This window comes from Oncorhynchus mykiss, chromosome 2 (assembly GCF_013265735.2).
Source record: "Oncorhynchus mykiss isolate Arlee chromosome 2, USDA_OmykA_1.1, whole genome shotgun sequence".
NCBI classification, from domain to species: domain Eukaryota; kingdom Metazoa; phylum Chordata; class Actinopteri; order Salmoniformes; family Salmonidae; genus Oncorhynchus; species Oncorhynchus mykiss.
The window spans coordinates 55,912,197-55,931,584 of record NC_048566.1 but is presented as its reverse complement, the minus strand read 5'-3'; the positions used below and the strand labels follow the sequence as shown (position 1 = coordinate 55,931,584).

General features: G+C 43.6%; 1 protein-coding gene across 3 annotated transcripts in view; it reads right to left on the bottom strand.

Moving 5' to 3' along the window:
* Positions 1–19,388, bottom strand: part of LOC110491898 (microtubule-associated protein 1B) — a 70,163-nt gene continuing 50,775 nt past the window's right edge. For 2 of the 3 annotated variants that reach the window (XM_036950930.1, XM_036950947.1), the window contains 3 exons: positions 7,730–19,238; positions 7,157–7,389; positions 1–5,990 (listed from right to left, as the gene is read on the bottom strand). In XM_036950930.1, coding sequence (XP_036806825.1) covers positions 5,835–5,990; positions 7,157–7,389; positions 7,730–19,238 — 11,898 coding nt within the window. In that variant the 3' untranslated portion in view covers positions 1–5,834. The remainder of the gene's footprint in view (positions 5,991–7,156; positions 7,390–7,729; positions 19,239–19,388) is intronic. The other variant, XM_036950939.1, reaches the window with a different exon arrangement.

The following is a 19,388-nucleotide window of genomic DNA, read 5'->3' as shown; positions in this document are numbered from 1 at the left end:
TCTGATTTCAATAAATGTATTTTTATTTGTCATCACCAGGCTGTTTCCCTTTTACAATGAATCTGCGGTAGTTCTAGTTTTTGCATTTTAGATTTAAAGAGAGAGAGAGAGCGCGAGAATATTGCACTGAAGATAGTAACAGACCTATGATTAATACAGCTGCAAAAACAGAAGACCTACAGTAGTACAGCGTTTTTCTTAGAACAACAACATCTTAGGGAAAAACAGTAAAGCAGAGCCCAGTAATAGTATATGCCATCCCAATACCAGTTAAACAATCGCCTGTTTCAAATATACGGTTTTAAGAGAGCATTTCTTGATTTATTTCCACGTTAATCAATTATTACATTCAGGATAATAACTAAATAGTTCACATGCAGAGAGATGATGGGAGAATGACAGAGAACTTGTGTTCAAATGACTTCATTGTTTCGTAATGAGAGAGATGGAACTGAAATATATTTGTTGTTTTTCATCTGTACTTTACAGTAGTCAGCATTGACTGTTTCTTTGTTCAATGCCTAGGATTTTGATACGCTTGATTCAAATCCTCTAACATGTGAACGTATAACAAGAAGGATCATATGTTTCATAACATGTCCATTTTGATTTTGTGTACTGCACATGAATGTACATGTATCATTCATTTAACTTTTAATTGTTTTTGTTTCAATGTTTTCAAGTCATATTCAGGAAAGGAAAAAGCTGCTGTTGGTACTTTTTCTGTGTTATTTTGTAAGTGTGTTTCTGTAAGTATTGGACACCAACTGTTTGTGTTGTCGGGAAATCACAGTTTTTTCCTCTTGGACATAACTGAAAATTAAACAACAGCCACTGCAATATGGATAAAAACGAGATATCCATTTTGAGTTCAACTTTTGTTCTAGAAATTAAATCCGAATACAGTAGTCCATCACTTCCTTAGGCTATCCTCCACTGATTTCGCATTCGGTTTTTTTAAATCCAAAAGCATTGAGTATTCAATGCCGGGGCTGCAGGGTAGCCTAGTGGTTAGAGCGTTGGACTAGTAACCGAAAGGTTCAAATCCCCGGGCTGACAAGATACAAATCTGTCATTCTGCCACTGAACAGGCAGTTAACCCACTGTTCCTAGGCCGTCAGTGAAAATAAGAATTTGTTCTTAACTGACTTGCCTAGTTAAATAAAGGTAAAATAAAATGTAAATTAAAAAAATTCATGGTTTGCATGTTTCGTTACCATATTGTTTTGAATGTACGTTTTTAGGACTGATGCCCAGCTGAGAATTCTACTTAATGCAGTCTCAACGGATACTGATGAAGATTTAGTCTTAAGTGCATTTCTGTGGCTTGAAAACACGATGACATTTCAAAAGGAGTAGGACAAGCTTTTTGTCGTCATTGTGATGTCGCCAGATTGACTTCGGATGCAGTATAACTATAGCAAAGTTAGGATTGAGGGGAGAGCACTGACATTTTTTGCTAGCTAAAGTTAGCATTGCTAGCTATTTCTGACTAACTTTGCTAGCTCATCGCAACATTGCCATCTCTGTAAAGTCAACTAGACGACATAATGATGGCAAAGTTGTTTTCAAATCATTATATGTTTACTCTACCAATGTCATCGTATTTCCAGGCCACTATAGTGTAATTTTGACGGAAGTCATTAGCCCCTGTCCAGATAAGACTGAGCATTAATTTAGCATCAGTCGGACATCAATATGCTGCGGCATTTGTAGAACATTGAGAACAATGGCAACGACGCGACCGAGTAACCTAGGTGCAACCCATAAATAATACCAACCCTACATTCAGTGTTATTATTTCAGGTTTAGATCATTCTGCTCCTGCAAAGTCATATTTGTTGTATATATTTTTGTATTGAGAGTTTCACAGCGTTCTGCCAAGGCCCCAGGAGGCATGATCCTAAAGGCCGTGTATTTGAAATCAAGCCACTAAGATTTCTCCACCACAATTAAAAACAAACTCAGACTTCAGGACAATACAACATGTCAGACCACTCAGAAAAGCCATACAATATATAGGTTAAACAGCGCATCTTGACCCTGGTTCCGATTTCCCTCACCCATACAGTACTAGGTCTGTACACCGCCGTATAGTTTGATCAGTTCAGTTTAGAAACCCTTGCAACATATTGTAAAATATCCAAGGCCATATATTTGTACCTTCACTGACAACCTCTCATAGGCTTAGTGTGGCCTCTTTTATCCTGGGGTATGTAATTTATCATCCGGGAAAAACGTCTTTATCTGGTTGGAATCTGATTAGCTTATGATGTATTCTTGACCAGAAAAAAAACAGTTAAGAACCAAATAGGACGTTATATTGCCTAGTTTTGCCGGCTGGGCTGATTGCTTGATCAATGTATTGATACATTTGATTCATACATGCCCTCAATCTCTCTAACCTAGGTGACTCTAAACAGTATTCAACATGACATGCATATCAACGCTATCGCAGTGCATAATAAATCTGTAGCTTACACATTGAGTATCTTAATAATACTGAAAGGAAACATTCACTCAGAGCTGCGCGAGTCTGGCTAGCTCTGCTGCCGGTCTAAGAACAGACCTGGGGGGAGGCTCTCCTGCATACTGTTATATCAGCTTACAATACAGTATTTTCAAGCACATTTGAGTAAGTTCAACAAAAGGACAAGGATGGCATCCTTCCCAGGCTAGGAGCAAGATCGCTGCAGACTGTGGGTTAATGGTTTCAGCTTATAAGAGGAGACTGTTTAGGTTCTGAGTCCGGTAGAGGGAGAGAGTGTTCCCCTTGCAGGTCGATGTCTTGTCTGTCTGCAGTCTTGGATTCTGCAGCAGACTATGAGTCAGAGACAGTATCTCCAGCAATACCAGTTTGCCCTACTCAGTCCACTCTCTCTGACCTCAACTCAGGAGCCCCAAACACACAACTCAGCAGTTCTAATAAAGAACACATTACATTTTAAGAATCACTAAGCAAAAAAAAAAAAAAATAATAATAATCTATGACAATCAGACGCTTATTATAAAAGAAATGTTCAGTAATCTTTTTGAAAATACAATCTAAGAAATGTAAACAAAAGAGACATTCATAGTTGTGTTAGTCCTACATGTACTGTAACTGATATTGAAAAACATTATTTTTTTTAAAATAAAGAAATCTAATACTGGTCATGTATACATAACTGTAAATGAATTTGATAAATACAACTACCAAAACAAAAGCTCCTCAAAATGTAAGAAAACAATATAACATTAATCAAAAAGTGACTAAGCTCTATGGAATTTAATGTGAATCAGACTTGTAATGAGCTCCAATGAACAGTGCGACAATTTTAAGAAGCTCCACCTCCCGATTAACCAACAAAAAATACACACCGCACTGGCTAACTCGGCATTAAAAAAACAAAACAACACTATGATGCATCTTCAAAACCCAACCCTGTCTCCGTGTGTACCACTCATGCACATACTTCAACACACAACTTAATGCTACTTGACTGTGGTACACATTGCCACATCTCTACCCACTACAATCAACAACATCACATTCATGCTCGTCTGATAAATATTTTCTTAGGGTTGAAAAGTCCGTTTTTTGTTTTTTTAACTAGATAAATAGCTACCGGTGTTATTTTTTAAATATTTTTTTACCTCTTCAATTAAGAAATCATTCTGAAGAACAAGTCTTTTTTATTGATTTATTTACATACAGTATGGAGTACTTTCGCTAGGTACTTGTCCTAAAATCAAACGCTACCATAGTTCACATTATGGTAAAGAATGATAATTGTATATTTTCGGTGCTTCTCTCACTAGAACCGCAGCCCCACTTCTAAACCCCCCTCTGGAAAAGTGCATTCTTGCTTGGTGCAATAACTTGCTCTTTCATCATGTTATTGTTTGATACATTTGCTGGGTGACACTTTAAGATAGGGGACAAATGCTGACCAGCATATCAGTAACTGAATCTAAATGTGCTGGCTAAGCTGGCTAATTAGCTTTTCACCTACCAACCTTGTGCGTATACAGCATCCATCCATATGGATATTAGGCTAACTAGATATCCCTGGACAACGACTATCGATTTGTCCGCGTGGCATTTCCTCCACTGTTTCTTGACTTGTCCCTGGATCCAAGTTCACCGCTCCACAATGGCTAGTATGAAAGAGGAAGCCCTTATCATACTCCTCTCTAATCCTTCTCTCTTGCCCAAAAATACCGAAAACCAGAAGGCACATGAGAGCGACCGCCTACCACCGCAGTCATTTTTGCAAAATATCACCCACACACAACCTCCACACAACCCGGTCTCACAAGGACGGAATAGACTCTATTGCTACATTCTCCACGGAGGAAGGCCACTTGCAGTTTCCATCGCTTCATCAAATCGTTTCATACAGACAAGTACAATATAAATAAGCGGGAGAAAACGTCAAAATGTACGGAGACTGCATTTAACATCCTCCTCTGCTGTGTTATCACAAAATAGCATACCTCTAATACAATCTCTCCCTAGATCAATATATAATGTTTATACTGTATGTTTTTTTAATTGAGTATTCATCTAATGCAACCGACAAAAGACGACGATAAGGACTTCAGATATTTAGAAAGAACCATTACGCCCAGCAGAAATATGGTGAATATAGAAATGCCATCCCATTGCCCGGCACCTACAGTATAACGTTCACTTTAGCGTACACCCAGCCAAACGTTTAGGTATCAGAACACGTTTGTACTCCATACTTGGAGACTGCAAGGACTAGACACACGGTCAAGGACCCTCTACCTCTTCAAGGAAGGAGTCTGAGCTAAATGCAAGCGTCATACTTCAGCCACTGAGGGAAATAACCCAGAAAAGCTAGTTCTTTCAATAAAAGTGGCACCTTCAGGCGCCTCCTAAAGCTTCACAACAAGCAATGTGGTATAGTCATTTTTTTTGGTTGGAACATCAGTTGACATAGTTATTAAGAGTACTGAGAAAGCCAAACGCTATAGAATAGAAAGCTGCATCTTACGTAATATCCCCAAACAGGAATAATGTCTCATATCGAAAAACAAAGCCTCAACTTAAGATACTTACAAAAATACTACCATCGTACAACATTGTGCGTAGTCTGCGTACAATTGAGATCAACTAACTGTTCACCTCTTAAAAGGCTTTGGACTTATTTCGGAGATTGTTGAACACCTCAAAAGTGTTTTGGCACTTACTTTGGCCCTCCTGGATGTGCAATTTTTTAATTGTATTTCATTTTGTTGGGTATTTCTCTTGAGTTCACGACGATCAGTAAGACTGCACAACTGTGCACTGTCTTCATTGACTGGGAGTTTGACATTGTTAAGATGGCTGGTTGGTTGGTTGGAAAGTGTTGCCCATTTAGATGTGGATTTGGGTGCAGTATGATTGGAAAGCTTTGAAATAACTATTGAGATTTACCCTCTTCACAGATGATCACAACATGTGTGTGTTGGGGGAGGTTATTTGTGAAAAGCAAAATGAATTAAGATCAAAGAAAGAGGTGGTTTTATCGTGCGAGTATGTTGTTTAAACCGAAAGCGTGCTAGAAGTGAATGCACCTCACACTTTTTTTACAGCTACCATGGACCCTATATCAATGTTTCTGCCTGAGTGGTGGCTGTTCTCAGGTGACATTGACCAGTTGGAAGCCAGTACACCAACCGAAGACTACAGCAAATGCAATGGAGTCTTACACCACGAGAGAGCAAAATGTAGAGCTGACAGAAGAGAAGGCTTTGGGAGGATAGAGAGTAGCAAAGGACCTCTCTCTACCTGCCAAATATGGAGTGATGAGGGGAGGAGGGTAAAATAGCAAGCGGTGCAGAATTTAGAACTCAATCTTGCAGGCAGGGAAAGACTCATCCTGCATGACCACTGTGCTGCTGCTGGCCAGGACCATAATGTTCAGGTCCTGCTGTTTTTCATGTGTCTGTTGGTACCAGTCCCGCGTCACCTCCGTGTCATGAGTAGGGATCAGAGTCACCTAGAGTAGAGAGGAGGACATGTATGAGTCAAAACTACCAATACTGTACATCAATACATTAATCAACCAATCAGCCCAGAGGGTAAAATTAGGCAGCATAATGTTATGTCTTGTTCTTAACAGTTTTCCTCTGTTCAAGAATATTTCATATAAGCAGATTATGACCAACCCAATCCCAAAACGTCATATTCTAGATGTTATCTGGTCAGATTACAACCAGATAAAGACATGTTTTGCCAGATGCTAATTCATGTTTTTCAAAATGTTGTATTAAAACCAGTGTACAACCGGACAAAATATGTCATACTGATGTCATTGCAACCAGAGCCATATATTTAGCGTGTGTTCGTAAATTCAATCTGGGGTGCCAGATTCAGAGCGTTGTCAGCGCATACTGGACACTCTGGCCGAGGAGTAGGGTTGATCCGAGCGTTCTGACCTCACAACGGCAGTCAAGTACCCAAGCTAACTGGCTAGCGTTTGCTAGCTTCTTAGCTTCTTCCGGACACAAATGAGAGAACACCTCACTCTGACCATTTTAATCGCCCGAGCAGAGCTGGTAAGGCTGTTTTCATGACATCCGGAGCGTTTGGTGACTGTAACTGGCTGCTGCTGACAACAATTTAATCCCGCTTTTTTGCCGACGTTTACTGACACCGGCCATATTCAACGGGTGTTGAGCATTTGTAAATTCATCAGTTATTCTGCGCTCTGACACACTCAGACGAGAGTGCTCGGAAATCAGAGTAGATAGCCAGAGTGAATTTACGAACGCACCCTTAGAGAGTTGGGCCAACTTTTAGAATTTTGAGTATTGTTCTAATTCTAAACGTTCAACTGCATAGCATTGTTTAAATATTCACCATGTAACGTTAATGGGGAGCTAATATGGCTGCCATAGAATGTTGAAGTGTCATGTAAGTGCTTCACAATGCAGAAACCTCATTGGCCCAACTCTCTAAATACATTGTAACCAGCTTTTCCCACTGGGAGTATTGTGCGATACTCAACAGGAAATGTTAATTACATCATTGTCATTATTCAAACTGCCGGAAGGCAAATTACTGTAGAACAACATTGACAGTTACATCGTTACATCGTCTATCAACATTTTACATAACAGCAGAGACTGCATGTATGCAGACAAAGAGAATGAGAGTAAGCACCTGTAGATTGGAGCCCCACGCGGCCTTTCCCTCGAGCAGGGAATCCAGGACTCCACGACTAGGCTCTCCACCAGCTGGGTCGTTGCCGCTCACCACGTAGTACGCAGCACGTACCCGCTTGAAGAACTCCTGGTCCACGTTCTTAGCACTGCAGTGGTTGGGCACGTAGGCCAGGTCCACATAGATTGGAGGACCAGGGGGGACGGCTGAACTAGATTTCTGGGTGTTGGTACCTGGAGGAGGAGGACCATAATGTAAAATTGTATAAGTCTCTAATGACTTGAGAATGACTAATGACTTTTCCTCTGTTTGATTGGGGAGGGGGGGGGGATTCAGACTTATATGTCTACGTAAATCAAGGGTAAATTAGAATGGGGAATTGTGCGTCATAAAGTCCTGGGGAATGATTTTGAAACAAAGGTAGGCCTATTACATTTCTATTATCTTTGAACGTAAATTACGTTTTTAGTTTCCTTAACTTTTTACAGGCGTGAAAGTGTCCACTACTGAATATGGAATCACATCATCATATCTAAATATTGAGTTGTATCATCATACTTTATTTTTACCTACCCAAATTGCTCTTGACGCCATTCACAAGGCCTTTCCCTGGAGCGTGTAGGTCCACCTTGGATCCCTGGCCCTCGGACATCCACGTCAGCCTAGAGCTCCTTTCCGTATCCCTCCTCCTCAGAGAGACCGATCGAGGCGAGGAATCCTTGGAGGCCTGCTTCGCAGGGGTGGTAGACCGCTTCCCTTTCCGGGCTGGGGACGCAGACTTAGGCTTGCCCAGGCCCTTCCGCAGGCTCTTGGTGGTCTTGTGGTCCTTCTTGAGCATTTTCTCTGTGCTGCTCTGGTTGTCAGGGAGGGCCTCTGGGTCCACCATGCACACATCAGGGTGAGGCAGGTGGGGGAGCGGATCCTTCATGGGGGCAGGTGGGGGGTCATGGGCCTTCGCAGCTGATCTGGGCGAAGGGGGTTGAGTGCTCCCTCCTGTGGCGGAGGCAGATAGTTTATCCACCGGCAGGTGTTCTGCATCTTCGTCAGAGTCCAGGTTCCCCTCTGCGGTTATCGACGGGCACTCCTCGGTCTCGGGAGGTACATCAGAGTCCGACTGGGACGCCAACGAGTCACTTGCTGATGTGGGGGGCGTCTCCTCTCCAGCTAGCACTATCCCAAGTCCAGTTGCCATGCCACCAGGAGGCATGGAAACTGGGTGCGATCCCGCTCCAGCTCCAGCAGCTCCACTTTGAATGTGCTGTCGCTTCTGCTTGTGAGACCTCCTCTTGACCGAGTGTTGCTCCCGGTCATCTTCATCCCCCTCTGGAGAGTGGTCACTCCCTTTGTCCTCTTCGCCATCATCGCTGGAGAGGGCGTGTGGACTGGGGTTAATGAAGGATGGGGAGATCTCCCCTTTGCGGTGTTTGAATTCACATGAGGTATAGCCAGGGGGGGAGGTGGAGGTAGCCTCCATATGCAAGTCAGTGGGGCAACTGGATTCTCCATCTGCTTTTGCAGATGCCTTTGTATGGTGGGCATGTTCTGCTGTGGACAGAGGGGTGGGCTCGCCTGTGGATACACATTCTTTTTGAACATACTCTTCCTCTGCTTCTTCCATTTCATACGCTTCTTCCTCCTCGTCTTCATAGCCTGGAGGAGGGGCACTTGGGCATGCGCCCGGCCCTTGTAGGAGTTCCCAGTCAGATAAGCTACTCCTCCTCCTTTCGACAATCTTCTCTTCCTGTTTCTCTGATTTTTTATCCTCTACCTTCTCTTTCTCTCCCTCCTTCCTCTCCATCTCTTTCTCACTCTCCTTCTCAACAGTCTTGCCTTTCTTCTCCTCTGCCTTCCCGTCTTTCTCTTTCTCCTCCAACTTATTTTCCTCTACTTTCTCCTCCTCCTCTACCTTTTCCTTCTCTCCAGCCACCTCTTTCTTCTCGTCCATCTGTTTTGTCTCCTCCTTGTCCTTCTGCTCTGTCATTTTGGTGTCCTCCTTTATGGTCTCTACCTTGATCTCCTTCACTTCTTCCTCTTTCATTGCCATCATATCTTTCTCATCCTTTGTCTCTTTTTCCTCCTTTTTCTGTTCTGTTTTAGGCAGGTCTGCTGTTGTGACACAAGAGGCTTTGCTAGCTCCACTGAGGACTTCTTGGGGACTTGTACTAACCTCAGTAGCCCCGTTGGAAGAGGCTTCAGTTGACTGCTGTGGTTTTGTCACCCCATCAGATTGGGACACTGTTGTGGTTGTACTGGAGTTAATAGTGACCATGTATGTCTCAGCCATGGACAGCATGCGTTCTTCTTGTTCTGTCACTGCAAATTTCTGGCATTCAATGCGGCATGGAAGAGTACTGTCCTCCATTTTGCAAGTGTAGGACTCTTTGCTGACCGCTGAGCCCTGGGATTCTCTGTCAGAAGAATCAGCTCTTTGCAATGGGGAAACCTCAAAGAAAGCCCTTGAAGTGGATATGGTTTCAGCGGGTTTGGACAGCTGGGAACATGGTGGTTCTGAAGCTCCAGCAGACGTTATGGTTTTGGTTTCAACAGTGCCCTCAAGTTTATGAACGTTCTCTGAGGTTTGACCCTTGTCCATCTCAGGGCTTGATGATGAGTCTTGTTCTGTAATGTCTTTGGCTGGAGTAGCTAAGACTGGAAAGACTTTTGTCAGACTGAATGTAGCTGTAGTTGTTGAGGTAAGCTTTTCAGATGCCTCTAGGTACTCATCCTTTAACATGACCCCTGAGGTTGAGAGGGTTGAGTGCATGGCTGAGGAGTCTTCGTCTTTGAATAAAGAATACTCAAAGGAAGCACCCTCAGAATCTGTCCTGTAGGGGCCACTAGACATTCTGACGGGGGTCTCTAACTCCTCCCCCAACTGGTGGCTGGTTGATAGAAAAGCTGAGGCAGATGAGAGGTAACACGAAGGATCTTCCTCAGGTTTTCTACTAGTGGTATCTGGGGTTCTCTGCCTGTCAGCTTCAATGTCTCCCTGACTGTAATGTTTATATTCACTGGACTTGGTGGGCAAAGAGGGGTCAGGACTGTCAAACCTCTCCTCCTTTAACCCCAGTTGGCTGTCCTCGGAATACTCTGAGGATTCAGAAGGATATCCTCCAGATCCTGTTTGTTCTATTGCAGTGGAACTGCCAGACTGGAGTGGCGAGGCCCCAACTACATTCTTCAAAAGGGAATCTGCAGTATCTGCTGGTGGAGGGCTGCTTGTGGCCATTGAATGGGAAGGCTCCTCCTTTTTGAGGAGGCTGGGTTCAGGTTCGGGTGAGAGGGTCTTCTTGTCCTCTTCCTTTGTCACAGGACGTTTAGAAGTAGTGGTATCATCCAATATAGATTTACAGATTTCTTTTTCAGACTGCTCTCTCGCTCCCTTCTCCACATCTAGATCACTGGCTTCTTCTTCTGCATCATCTTCCTCATCATCATAATCCTCTCCCAACACCAGTAGCCTCTTATCTACACTGTCCGGAGTGCCTTCTCTCTCAGAATGGCCCATTGTAGATTTACTGGTGATAGAGCTTCCAATTTGAGTGCACTCAGATGCAAGAACATTATCGTCTAGGAGCTGTCCTGAATATCTGGCCAAGGGGGCAGCAGTGGCCTGATTGTCCATTTCCTTAGGCAAAGCTTGATGAGGTAACATGTCTTTTTCCGTTGGTGAGTAGCGACCACAGGGAGAGTCCCCACTCTCACTATCAGATGAATCCATATAGTCTTTCACTGGCTCATCTTTTTCCTTCTCTTTCTCTGTGGTCTGCTTCTCAGGGACGTCTTCAAAGGGCATGGCTGTAGCTGAGGCTTGGGCATCGGTGTTGGATTGACTCCATGAGGAAGAGGCTGTTTCCTTTCTGCCTGACTGGACTGGTATATACTCCTCTACACTGGGAGATGCTCCAGTCTTGTCCTTCATTTCATCCTTCTCAACTTTTTCAGGTTTATCTTCTTTGAGACTGAAAGCAAATGAGTATTGCTCTGCTGCTGGGGTGGTCTTGTTGTCTTGAGTCTCTATATACATAAAGCTGTTTTCCACGTGTGGTGTAGATTGCCCCTCCTTCCTATCACTCACTTCCTCTTGACCTTTCTCTTTGTCATCGTGTTCAGTGAAGGCACTTGAGCTGCAATGGAGACTTCTCTCGCTCTTGGGGAAAGGTGGAGGGGTGTAATCAACTCTGCTGAATGACAGCGGTTCCTCTTTTTCCTCATCCTCTGAGTAGAATGCAGCTGCACCAGCATCTGCCTGGCTAACGTTCCTATTATCATCAATGCCAATTTGTGTTGACCGATCAAACTCTCTAGATACCTCACGGTCTTCTTTATAGTCTGATTCCTTTTCTTTTGAAATGGGCTTTTCATAGGGTTCATACTTAGACACATCAAAGCCCTGGTCCTCTTGCAAGCTCACACTGACAGTCTCCGTTGTTATTTTCTCAAAGCCTTTCAATGTTTCAGAGGTACTGTCTGCTTTTGTGGCATCGACGTGGCTCACTTTCTCGGGAACCTTCTCAGAATCTTTATCCAAGACAAAATATGAACAAGGTTGTGTATGCTCTGGGGAAGCAACTCCCCGCTCTTTTTCAATTTCCATCTCAGCTTCCTTGCCTGGTTTCTCATCTTCTTTTGGAGAAACATGCTTTGTCTTTTCATCCGTATTAGATGCTTCTTTGCTTGTTGTCATAGATAGCAGCAGTGTTTCATGCTGGGTGGATACCGTCACACTGGCCTTGCTGTCAGTGCTTAATAGTGTTGAACCTATAGACTGTTTGTCTGTAGTGGTGGAGTCAGAGGCTGGCTCTAATTTGGTGGTAGGCATAGCAGAGACTGGTTTCAAGGTAGGGAAACCAATGGTGGACTCTTGACTGGGATGGGTTGCTGATGTGGTCTCAGTTGTCTTGATGTCCTTTTCTAGTTCAGGGGAGAGTCTATGTTGTCGCTCTTTATGCTGCTCTTTGAGGTCTTTATCAGGAGAGGTCTCCCATTTTGGTAATGTAGACACAAGCCCAGTGGTCTGTTCAGAGTGGCTGTCCTTCGTCTGGTCACTAAGCACATTCTCTGGTGACTGAGTGGAAAGCAGGTCTTGAGAGATGATCTCGTGTTCTGATTGTCTAGGTTCCACTGATAAAGGTCTTGAGCCTGCACCACCCATGCAAATGGATTCCTCTTCATCTTCCTCCTCATCTTCCTCATCTCCGTCTGAGTACTGAACCTGAAATGTAGGTTCAAGCTTTGTCGCAGAAGTCACCTCTACCTTTTCTATCATTGCTGTCTGTACGCTGTGTTGTAAAGCCTCTTTTAGATCTTTCTCTTGCACCTCCTTTTTCTCTTTCTCCCATTTCTCCTCTCTAGTAGGTTCAATCTCATGAGAACCATATTTTCCTGTCTCTTTCACGCTCATTTCATAGTTGACTGTGTCAGCTGTTTCACTTTCTTTTGCTCTTTCGTCTCCTTTTATGGGATCAGCTTCATAACTGTCATCTCTATCTTCCTCTCTTTCCTCATCGTTGATGTCTTCGAAATCACTATCTTCTTTTTCTTGCTCCTTTTCCATCTTCTGTTCTTTACTGAATTCAGCCACATAAGTATCATCTTTCTCTATCCTCTCTTCCTGGCTCACTTCAATCTCAAAAAATGTATTGTCGTCTTTTTCTGTCTTGCCCCCTGTGGTGGATTCCACCATACATGTATCATCCTTTTCTTTCTCTCTGTGCTCTCCTTTAGTCGGTTCACTGTCAAAAGTATCTCTCTCTTTTTTTCTTTCCTCTTCTTTCATTGGTTCAGACTGAAGAGGATGTTCTCTGTCCATCTTTTCTTCCTTGATGGCATCAGTCTTACAAGTGTCATCCTTCTCATCTTTCATGGGTTCAGCCACAAAGTTATCTTTCTCTTGCTCTATTTTTTCTGTAGTGGTGGAGTCTGAGGCTGGCTCCACTTTAGAGGTAGAGATACAAGAGCTTAGCTCGTCTTTAGAAGTGACTATACTCCCTATTTCTTTCTGTTTTTCTTCTTTCGTAGGTTCAGACTCAAAGGTATCATATTTTTCCTTCTCATTCTCCTCCTCTTTGATGGGCTCAGCCCCACAAGTATCATCTTTCTCTTTGTCCTTTTCCTTCTTCTCTTCCTTGGTTGTACCAACTTCCTTGGTTGTACCATCTTCCTTAGTTGTACCAACCTTTTCTGTTTCTTTCTTCTCTTCCTTGATGCGTTTAGCTTCATGAATGTCATCTTTTTCCTTGACTTTCTCATCTTTATCTTCCTTGATTGGTTCAGCTTCAGTTGTACCAACCTTTTCTGTTTCTTTCTTCTCTTCCTTGATGGGTTCAGCTTCATGAATGTCATCTTTTTCCTTCACTTTCTCATCTTTATCTTCCTTGATTGGTTCAGTTTCAGTGGTACCAAACTTTTCTGTTCCTTTCTTCTCTTCCTTGATGGGTTCAGCTTCATGAATGTCATCTTTTTCCTTCCCTTTCTCATCTTTATCTTCCTTGATTGGTTCAGTTTCAGTGGTACCAAACTGTTCTGTTCCTTTCTTCTCTTCCTTGATGGGTTCAGCTTCATGAATGTCATCTTTTTCCTTCACTTTCTCATCTTTATCTTCCTTGATGGGTTCAGTTTCAGTGGTACCAACATTTTCTGTTTCTTTCTTCTCTTTCTTGATGGGTTCAGCATCAGTTTTACCAACCTTTTCTGTTTCTTTCTTCTCTTCCTTGATGGGTTCAGCTTCATGAATGTCATCTTTTTCCTTCCCTTTCTCATCTTTATCTTCCTTGATTGGTTCAGTTTCAGTGGTACCACACTTTTCTGTTCCTTTCTTCTCTTCCTTGATGGGTTCAGCTTCATGAATGTCATCTTTTTTCTTCACTTTCTCATATTTATCTTCCTTGATGGGTTCAGTTTCAGTGGTACCAACCTTTTCTGTTTCTTTCTTCTCTTCCTTGATGGGTTCAGCTTCATGAATGTCATCTTTATCTTCCTTGATGGGTTCAGCATCAGTGGTACCAACATTTTCTGTTTCTTTCTTCTCTTCCTTGATGGGTTCAGCATCAGTGGTACCAACCTTTTCTGTTTCTTTCTTCTCTTCCTTGATGGGTTCAGCTTCATGAATGTCATCTTTATCTTCCTTGATGGGTTCAGCATCAGTGGTACCAACATTTTCTGTTTCTTTCTTCTCTTCCATGATGGGTTCAGCTTCAGTTGTACCAACCTTTTCTGTTTCTTTCTTCTCTTCCTTGATGGGTTTAGCTTCATGAATGTCATCTTTATCTTCCTTGATGGGTTCAGCATCAGTGGTACCAACATTTTCTGTTTCTTTCTTCTCTTCCTTGATGGGTTCAGCATCAGTTGTGCCAACCTTTTCTGTTTCTTTCTTCTCTTCCTTGATGGGTTCAGCTTCATGAATGTCATCTTTTTCCTTCACTTTCTCATCTTTATCTTCCTTGATGGGTTCAGTTTCAGTGGTACCAATCTTTTCTGTTTCTTTCTTCTCTTCCTTGATGGGTTTATCTTCATGAATGTCATCTTTGTCTTCCTTGATGGGTTCAGCGTCAGTGGTACCAACATTTTCTGTTTCTTTCTTCTCTTCCTTGATGGGTTCAGCATCAGTGGTACCAACATTTTCTGTTTCTTTCTTCTCTTCCTTGATGGGTTCAGCTTCAGTTGTACCAACCTTTTCTGTTTCTTTCTTCTCTTCCTTTATGGGTTCAGCTTCAGTTGTACCAACCTTTTCTGTTTCTTTCTTCTCTTCCTTGGTGGGTTCAGCTTCAGTTGTACCAACCTTTTCTGCTTCTTTCTTCTCTTCCTTGATGGGTTCAGCTTCATGAATGTAATCTTTTTCCTTCACTTTCTCATCTTTATCTTCCTTGATGGGCTCAGCTTCAGTAGTAGCTTCAGTTGTTCCAATTTTAAATGTTTCTTTCTTTTCTTCCTTGATGGTTTCAGCTTCAAACACATCTTGTTTTTCTTTCTCCTCTTTCTCTTCCTTGATAGTTTTAGCCTCATGTGTGTCATTTTTTTCTGTATCCTTCATGTCCTGTTTGATGGGTTTTACATTATCGTTATCATCATCCTCACCATCGTCATAATCTAAGAAACTACTCTCCTTCCCCTTTGGGAATTTAGCCTTACTGCACACTTTGGATTCTTTCTGTTGATGGTCATCATCTTCCTCGTCACTGTGTTTGAGTATAGCCTTACCACTAGAAATGTCTACTGTCAGAGATTCCTTTCCTGATATGGAAGCTTCGTCTTTGCCTGTGACTGACTCAGAGGTAAGAGGAGTTGTCTCCGGTTCCTGTTCCATCTCACCTTTGGAAGGGGAGAGACCATCTTTTTCTTCCGCTTTTGTAATGGGCAAGTCTTTTTGAAATGATTTCTCCACCGATGGTAGTAGGTCCGACTCAACTTTCTTGATGTCAGCATCCAATTTTTTATTCGTATCCACTTTATCTTCCTTTTCCGCTTGATCTTTCTTTCCATCCTTATCCTCTGTTTTGGTGGCAGAATCATGAAGGTCACCCTGTGTTTGATGGTCCAGTCCTGGGAAGTCCTTGGTCTTTTCCTCCACAGGCGACTGATGAAGAGGAGAGTGAGTTGGAGAGCTGGTTGCACTGGGGTGGGAAGATTGTGTGGGGGAGGCCATTTTCACAGTGCTATCGTCTGGACTGCAGCATCGCTCTTCACCTTCCGAAGTAATTGAGTCTGACCTAAAAGGCTTTGAGAAAGAGGTTGGGGGTGAAAGGGGTTTTGAAGGCACCACTGTTAAGATGTCTTCTTTGGACTTAAAGAGTTGTACCTCCTCAACTGGTAGGTGATCCTGCTTCAAATCCTGAACAAGTTTGGAGACAGGAGCCTCAGAAGCAGGGAGCTGTTCCACATCCCTATCTCTATCCTGGAGCATTTGAGGGGAGGCATAGCTCTCCCCAAGTGAAATGTCCATGTTCGGAGTTTGGTCCTGATCTTCTTCCTCTTCATCATGAGTCTTGATGACCTTAGCCTCTGTCTTCAAATCAGAGATAACCGACAGGCACTCTTCGGATGGAACTGACTTCATGTACTTGTCTTCCTCTAAGGAGGATGTTGGTGAGATGGTCCCAGCAGAGTGTAAATGTTCTTTCCCATGTGTGGCCTCTGTTGGAATTGCCAGGGGAACGCTATTAACAGTGTCAAGAAGCAGAGAGCTTTTGCCTGTTTCCTCAGTCTGAGGTGTAGCGACAGAGGCCACTGATTGGTCCTCTGCAATAGAGGTGGGGAAGGAGGACAATTTATCATACTCTGTGATGGATGTGGCTGAGGAAACATGTTCCTCCTCAGCCAAGGGAGCAGCAATGATGTTAGTGAATACCGATACTTGCTCCTGTCCACAAATAAAACCTTTGGCTGTTACATCAGCCATAGCTGATGCTTGCATCTCCTTCATCCCATGGATGGTGTCAAAGGAGCCTGTCTGATCTGGGACAGAGATGTCATATGCACCCACTTCATATTGGAGGTTTAGTATCCTGTCATCAGCCTCTTCATGAACTTCCTCATCAGAGATGGTCTGTTCAGTTTCAGAGTGGCCTGGAATGGTTTCGTCTTGAATGAAGGAGATGGGCTCGGCTGCAGCAGTTCCTTGCAGTGTTGACACTATGTCGACGGTAGCGCCTCCCACATTTGACACATAGCCCTCTTCATCTTCCTCATCCTCCTCTTTAGCTCCAGGAGTATGTTTAACTGCTTTGCTTTCCCCATTCTTGGCCAATGTTTCTTTCTCTCCCGCTTCAGGTTTGATTTTGACCTCTTCATCTGCTATCATGTCTAGAACTTCTACCTCTTCCAGCTCAGCCTTTTCAACAGCATGTCCATCTTCTTCCTGTTCCTCCTCCTGGGATGAAGCTCTTCTGCTTTCCTCTTTTGTTACCGCCATATCTGTGGGCTTTTCAACTTTCTCCATTTCCTCCACCTCATGTTTCCTGTCTAGTTCATTATCCTTCACATCATCTTTTGCATCATCTTCTTCCTCCCCTATCCCCATATCTTCCTCTTCCTGAAATGTTTTCCTCTCTGCAATCGGGCCTTCTTTTTCTTCCTCCTCCTCATCTTCAACTGCAGCTCCCTCATCCTCATATAGTTCCACTTTCTCTGCTTGTAATTCTTCTTTATGCTCTTGTGTTAATTTGTCCTCTTTGCTTTGAGACTCAGTTTCAACTTCCATTACTCCCTTCTCAGGAGACGTTGTGCCTGGTGGAGTTTTAGAGACAGTTTCCTGTTCTTTCTCCTCCTCCTGGGTAGGGGATTCGGCCATGTTTTCCTCTGCTGGTGTCTCCACTGCACTCTCTGGTGGCTCTGATGATACCTCATCTTGTTTTAACTCCTCAAAGTCCTTGGTAAGATCCTCTGGAGTGGAGGAAGCAGATATGCCCTCAATACCCCCATTCTGTAGTGGCTCAGGTTGAATGTTCTCTGCTGCTGGTTCCTCCGGTTTGGGTTCAGCCGGCTCTGCCTTGGCCGCTTTGCCTTTGCTTTTGTCGGTTTTGGGTTTACTTGACACTTTTGCCCTGTGCAGGGTCCTTCTGACCTCTGGTGTGAGGGGTTTTAAGTCAGGTTTTGTTATCTTTCTCAACTCTGACTTTGACGCATCTTTTTTCTTGTCAACTTTGGAGTCTTTTTTCTCTTCTTTTTTAGCTGTGTCAACTTTCTTGACTTTCTCTTTCTTTTCCTTGTCTTTTTTCTCATCCATCTTGGATGCCCTTTCCTTTGAATGTTTTCTCAAGGATTTCTCCTTCAATAGTTTTTTCTTTTCTGGTGCATCAGTCTTGGATTTTATTATTTTTGTGGGTTTTTCATTCTCTTTAAGTTTCTTCTCTTTTTTCTCTATCTTGTTCTCCTTTACAAAGTCACTCTTTGCCTCTGTGACTGCCGATACCTCATCATCTGCTTCTTTCTTAAGGGGTTTTGTAGTCTTGGGAGATGATTTCAGACTTTCTTTGCTGTCTGTCCTTTGCTTTAACTTTGTCTGTTTTACAACAGAGGGAGGAGCCCCTGAGGCTATGTCTTTTTGTGTGGCTACTGGGTATCGCAAGAAGTCAAGGTGCTTTAATTTCTCTAGTCCCTCCAGGACTTTGTTTTGTGGTGCGTTTCCAGGGAACAGCACTCTGACAATCTTTTCGGCAGGATTGGCAGGAAGCCACACGACTAATGCTGTAACTGATGTCAGGTAAGGTACGGATATTTCTCCCTCTTTTCCATTGGGGAGCACAATGCCTGTTTTGGCCTTGCTGTTACCAGCCCACTTCTGCATGAGAAACTGCATCTCCTTACTGTCCTTGACGGGGTTCAGAACATACATGTCTAACTTGCCCACCCCCATCTTATGGAAAAGAGTGAAAGGCTCAATAGTGTTGCTGACCAGTCTACAGAGAGGCTCCGGCTTGATTCCCAGTTTGTTGAGGTACTGCAACGTGAGGGAGGCCTCCTCGATGCTGCGCTTGACCTTTAGGTTTGATTCTGGCATACGTAGCTTCTCGGGTACATTGAAGAAGATCACACCAAGCTCTGGAGAGATCAGGTTCTTCATCCAATCACTGTAGGTGGTTGAGCCTTGTGACTGCTCCTCTTCCTGCTCTGCTATTTTCCTCTGAAGGAGCCCGTTGATGCCTGGCAGATTGTCTGCACCAATGTGAGTGAGTAGAATTGAGTCGATGCGGTCCAAGTGTCTGACCAGCTTCCAGAAGCATGATTTACGTTCAGAGCCTCCATCCACTAGGATGTTGAAGCCATTGACCGCAAACAGGGCCGAGTCGCCCCTCCCCCCAGGGAAGATGTAACAACAGGGCCTGGACAGTTTCAGGAAGCCTCCAGATGTGGGCGGCTCCAGGAGGTCAAAGGGAGAAGGCACATCCACCGTCTCGGAGATGTACTCCGTGAACTCTGTGACTCCCTCCATCTTGGGGAGCACAGGCTCAGTGTTCAGTCTGTACTCGAGGAACTCCCGTAGGTGCTGGTGCTGACCCAGAGAGCTCCAACCCACCTCCGATCGGCAGGACACAGTGAGTGTGGCCCGCTGCTTGGGGGCTGCTTCGCCCAGCAAATCACTGACCTACAGGAGAATGACAGACAGAGACAAGCCAAGGTCAGTGTTGATGTGTAAAAATTGCTCAATGACATTGTTGTTTTCATGTTTTTCCACAATTCCAGTTCATGGGGGGGTATATAAAATATTTGTAGTTTCATTGGTAATCTAATCTTC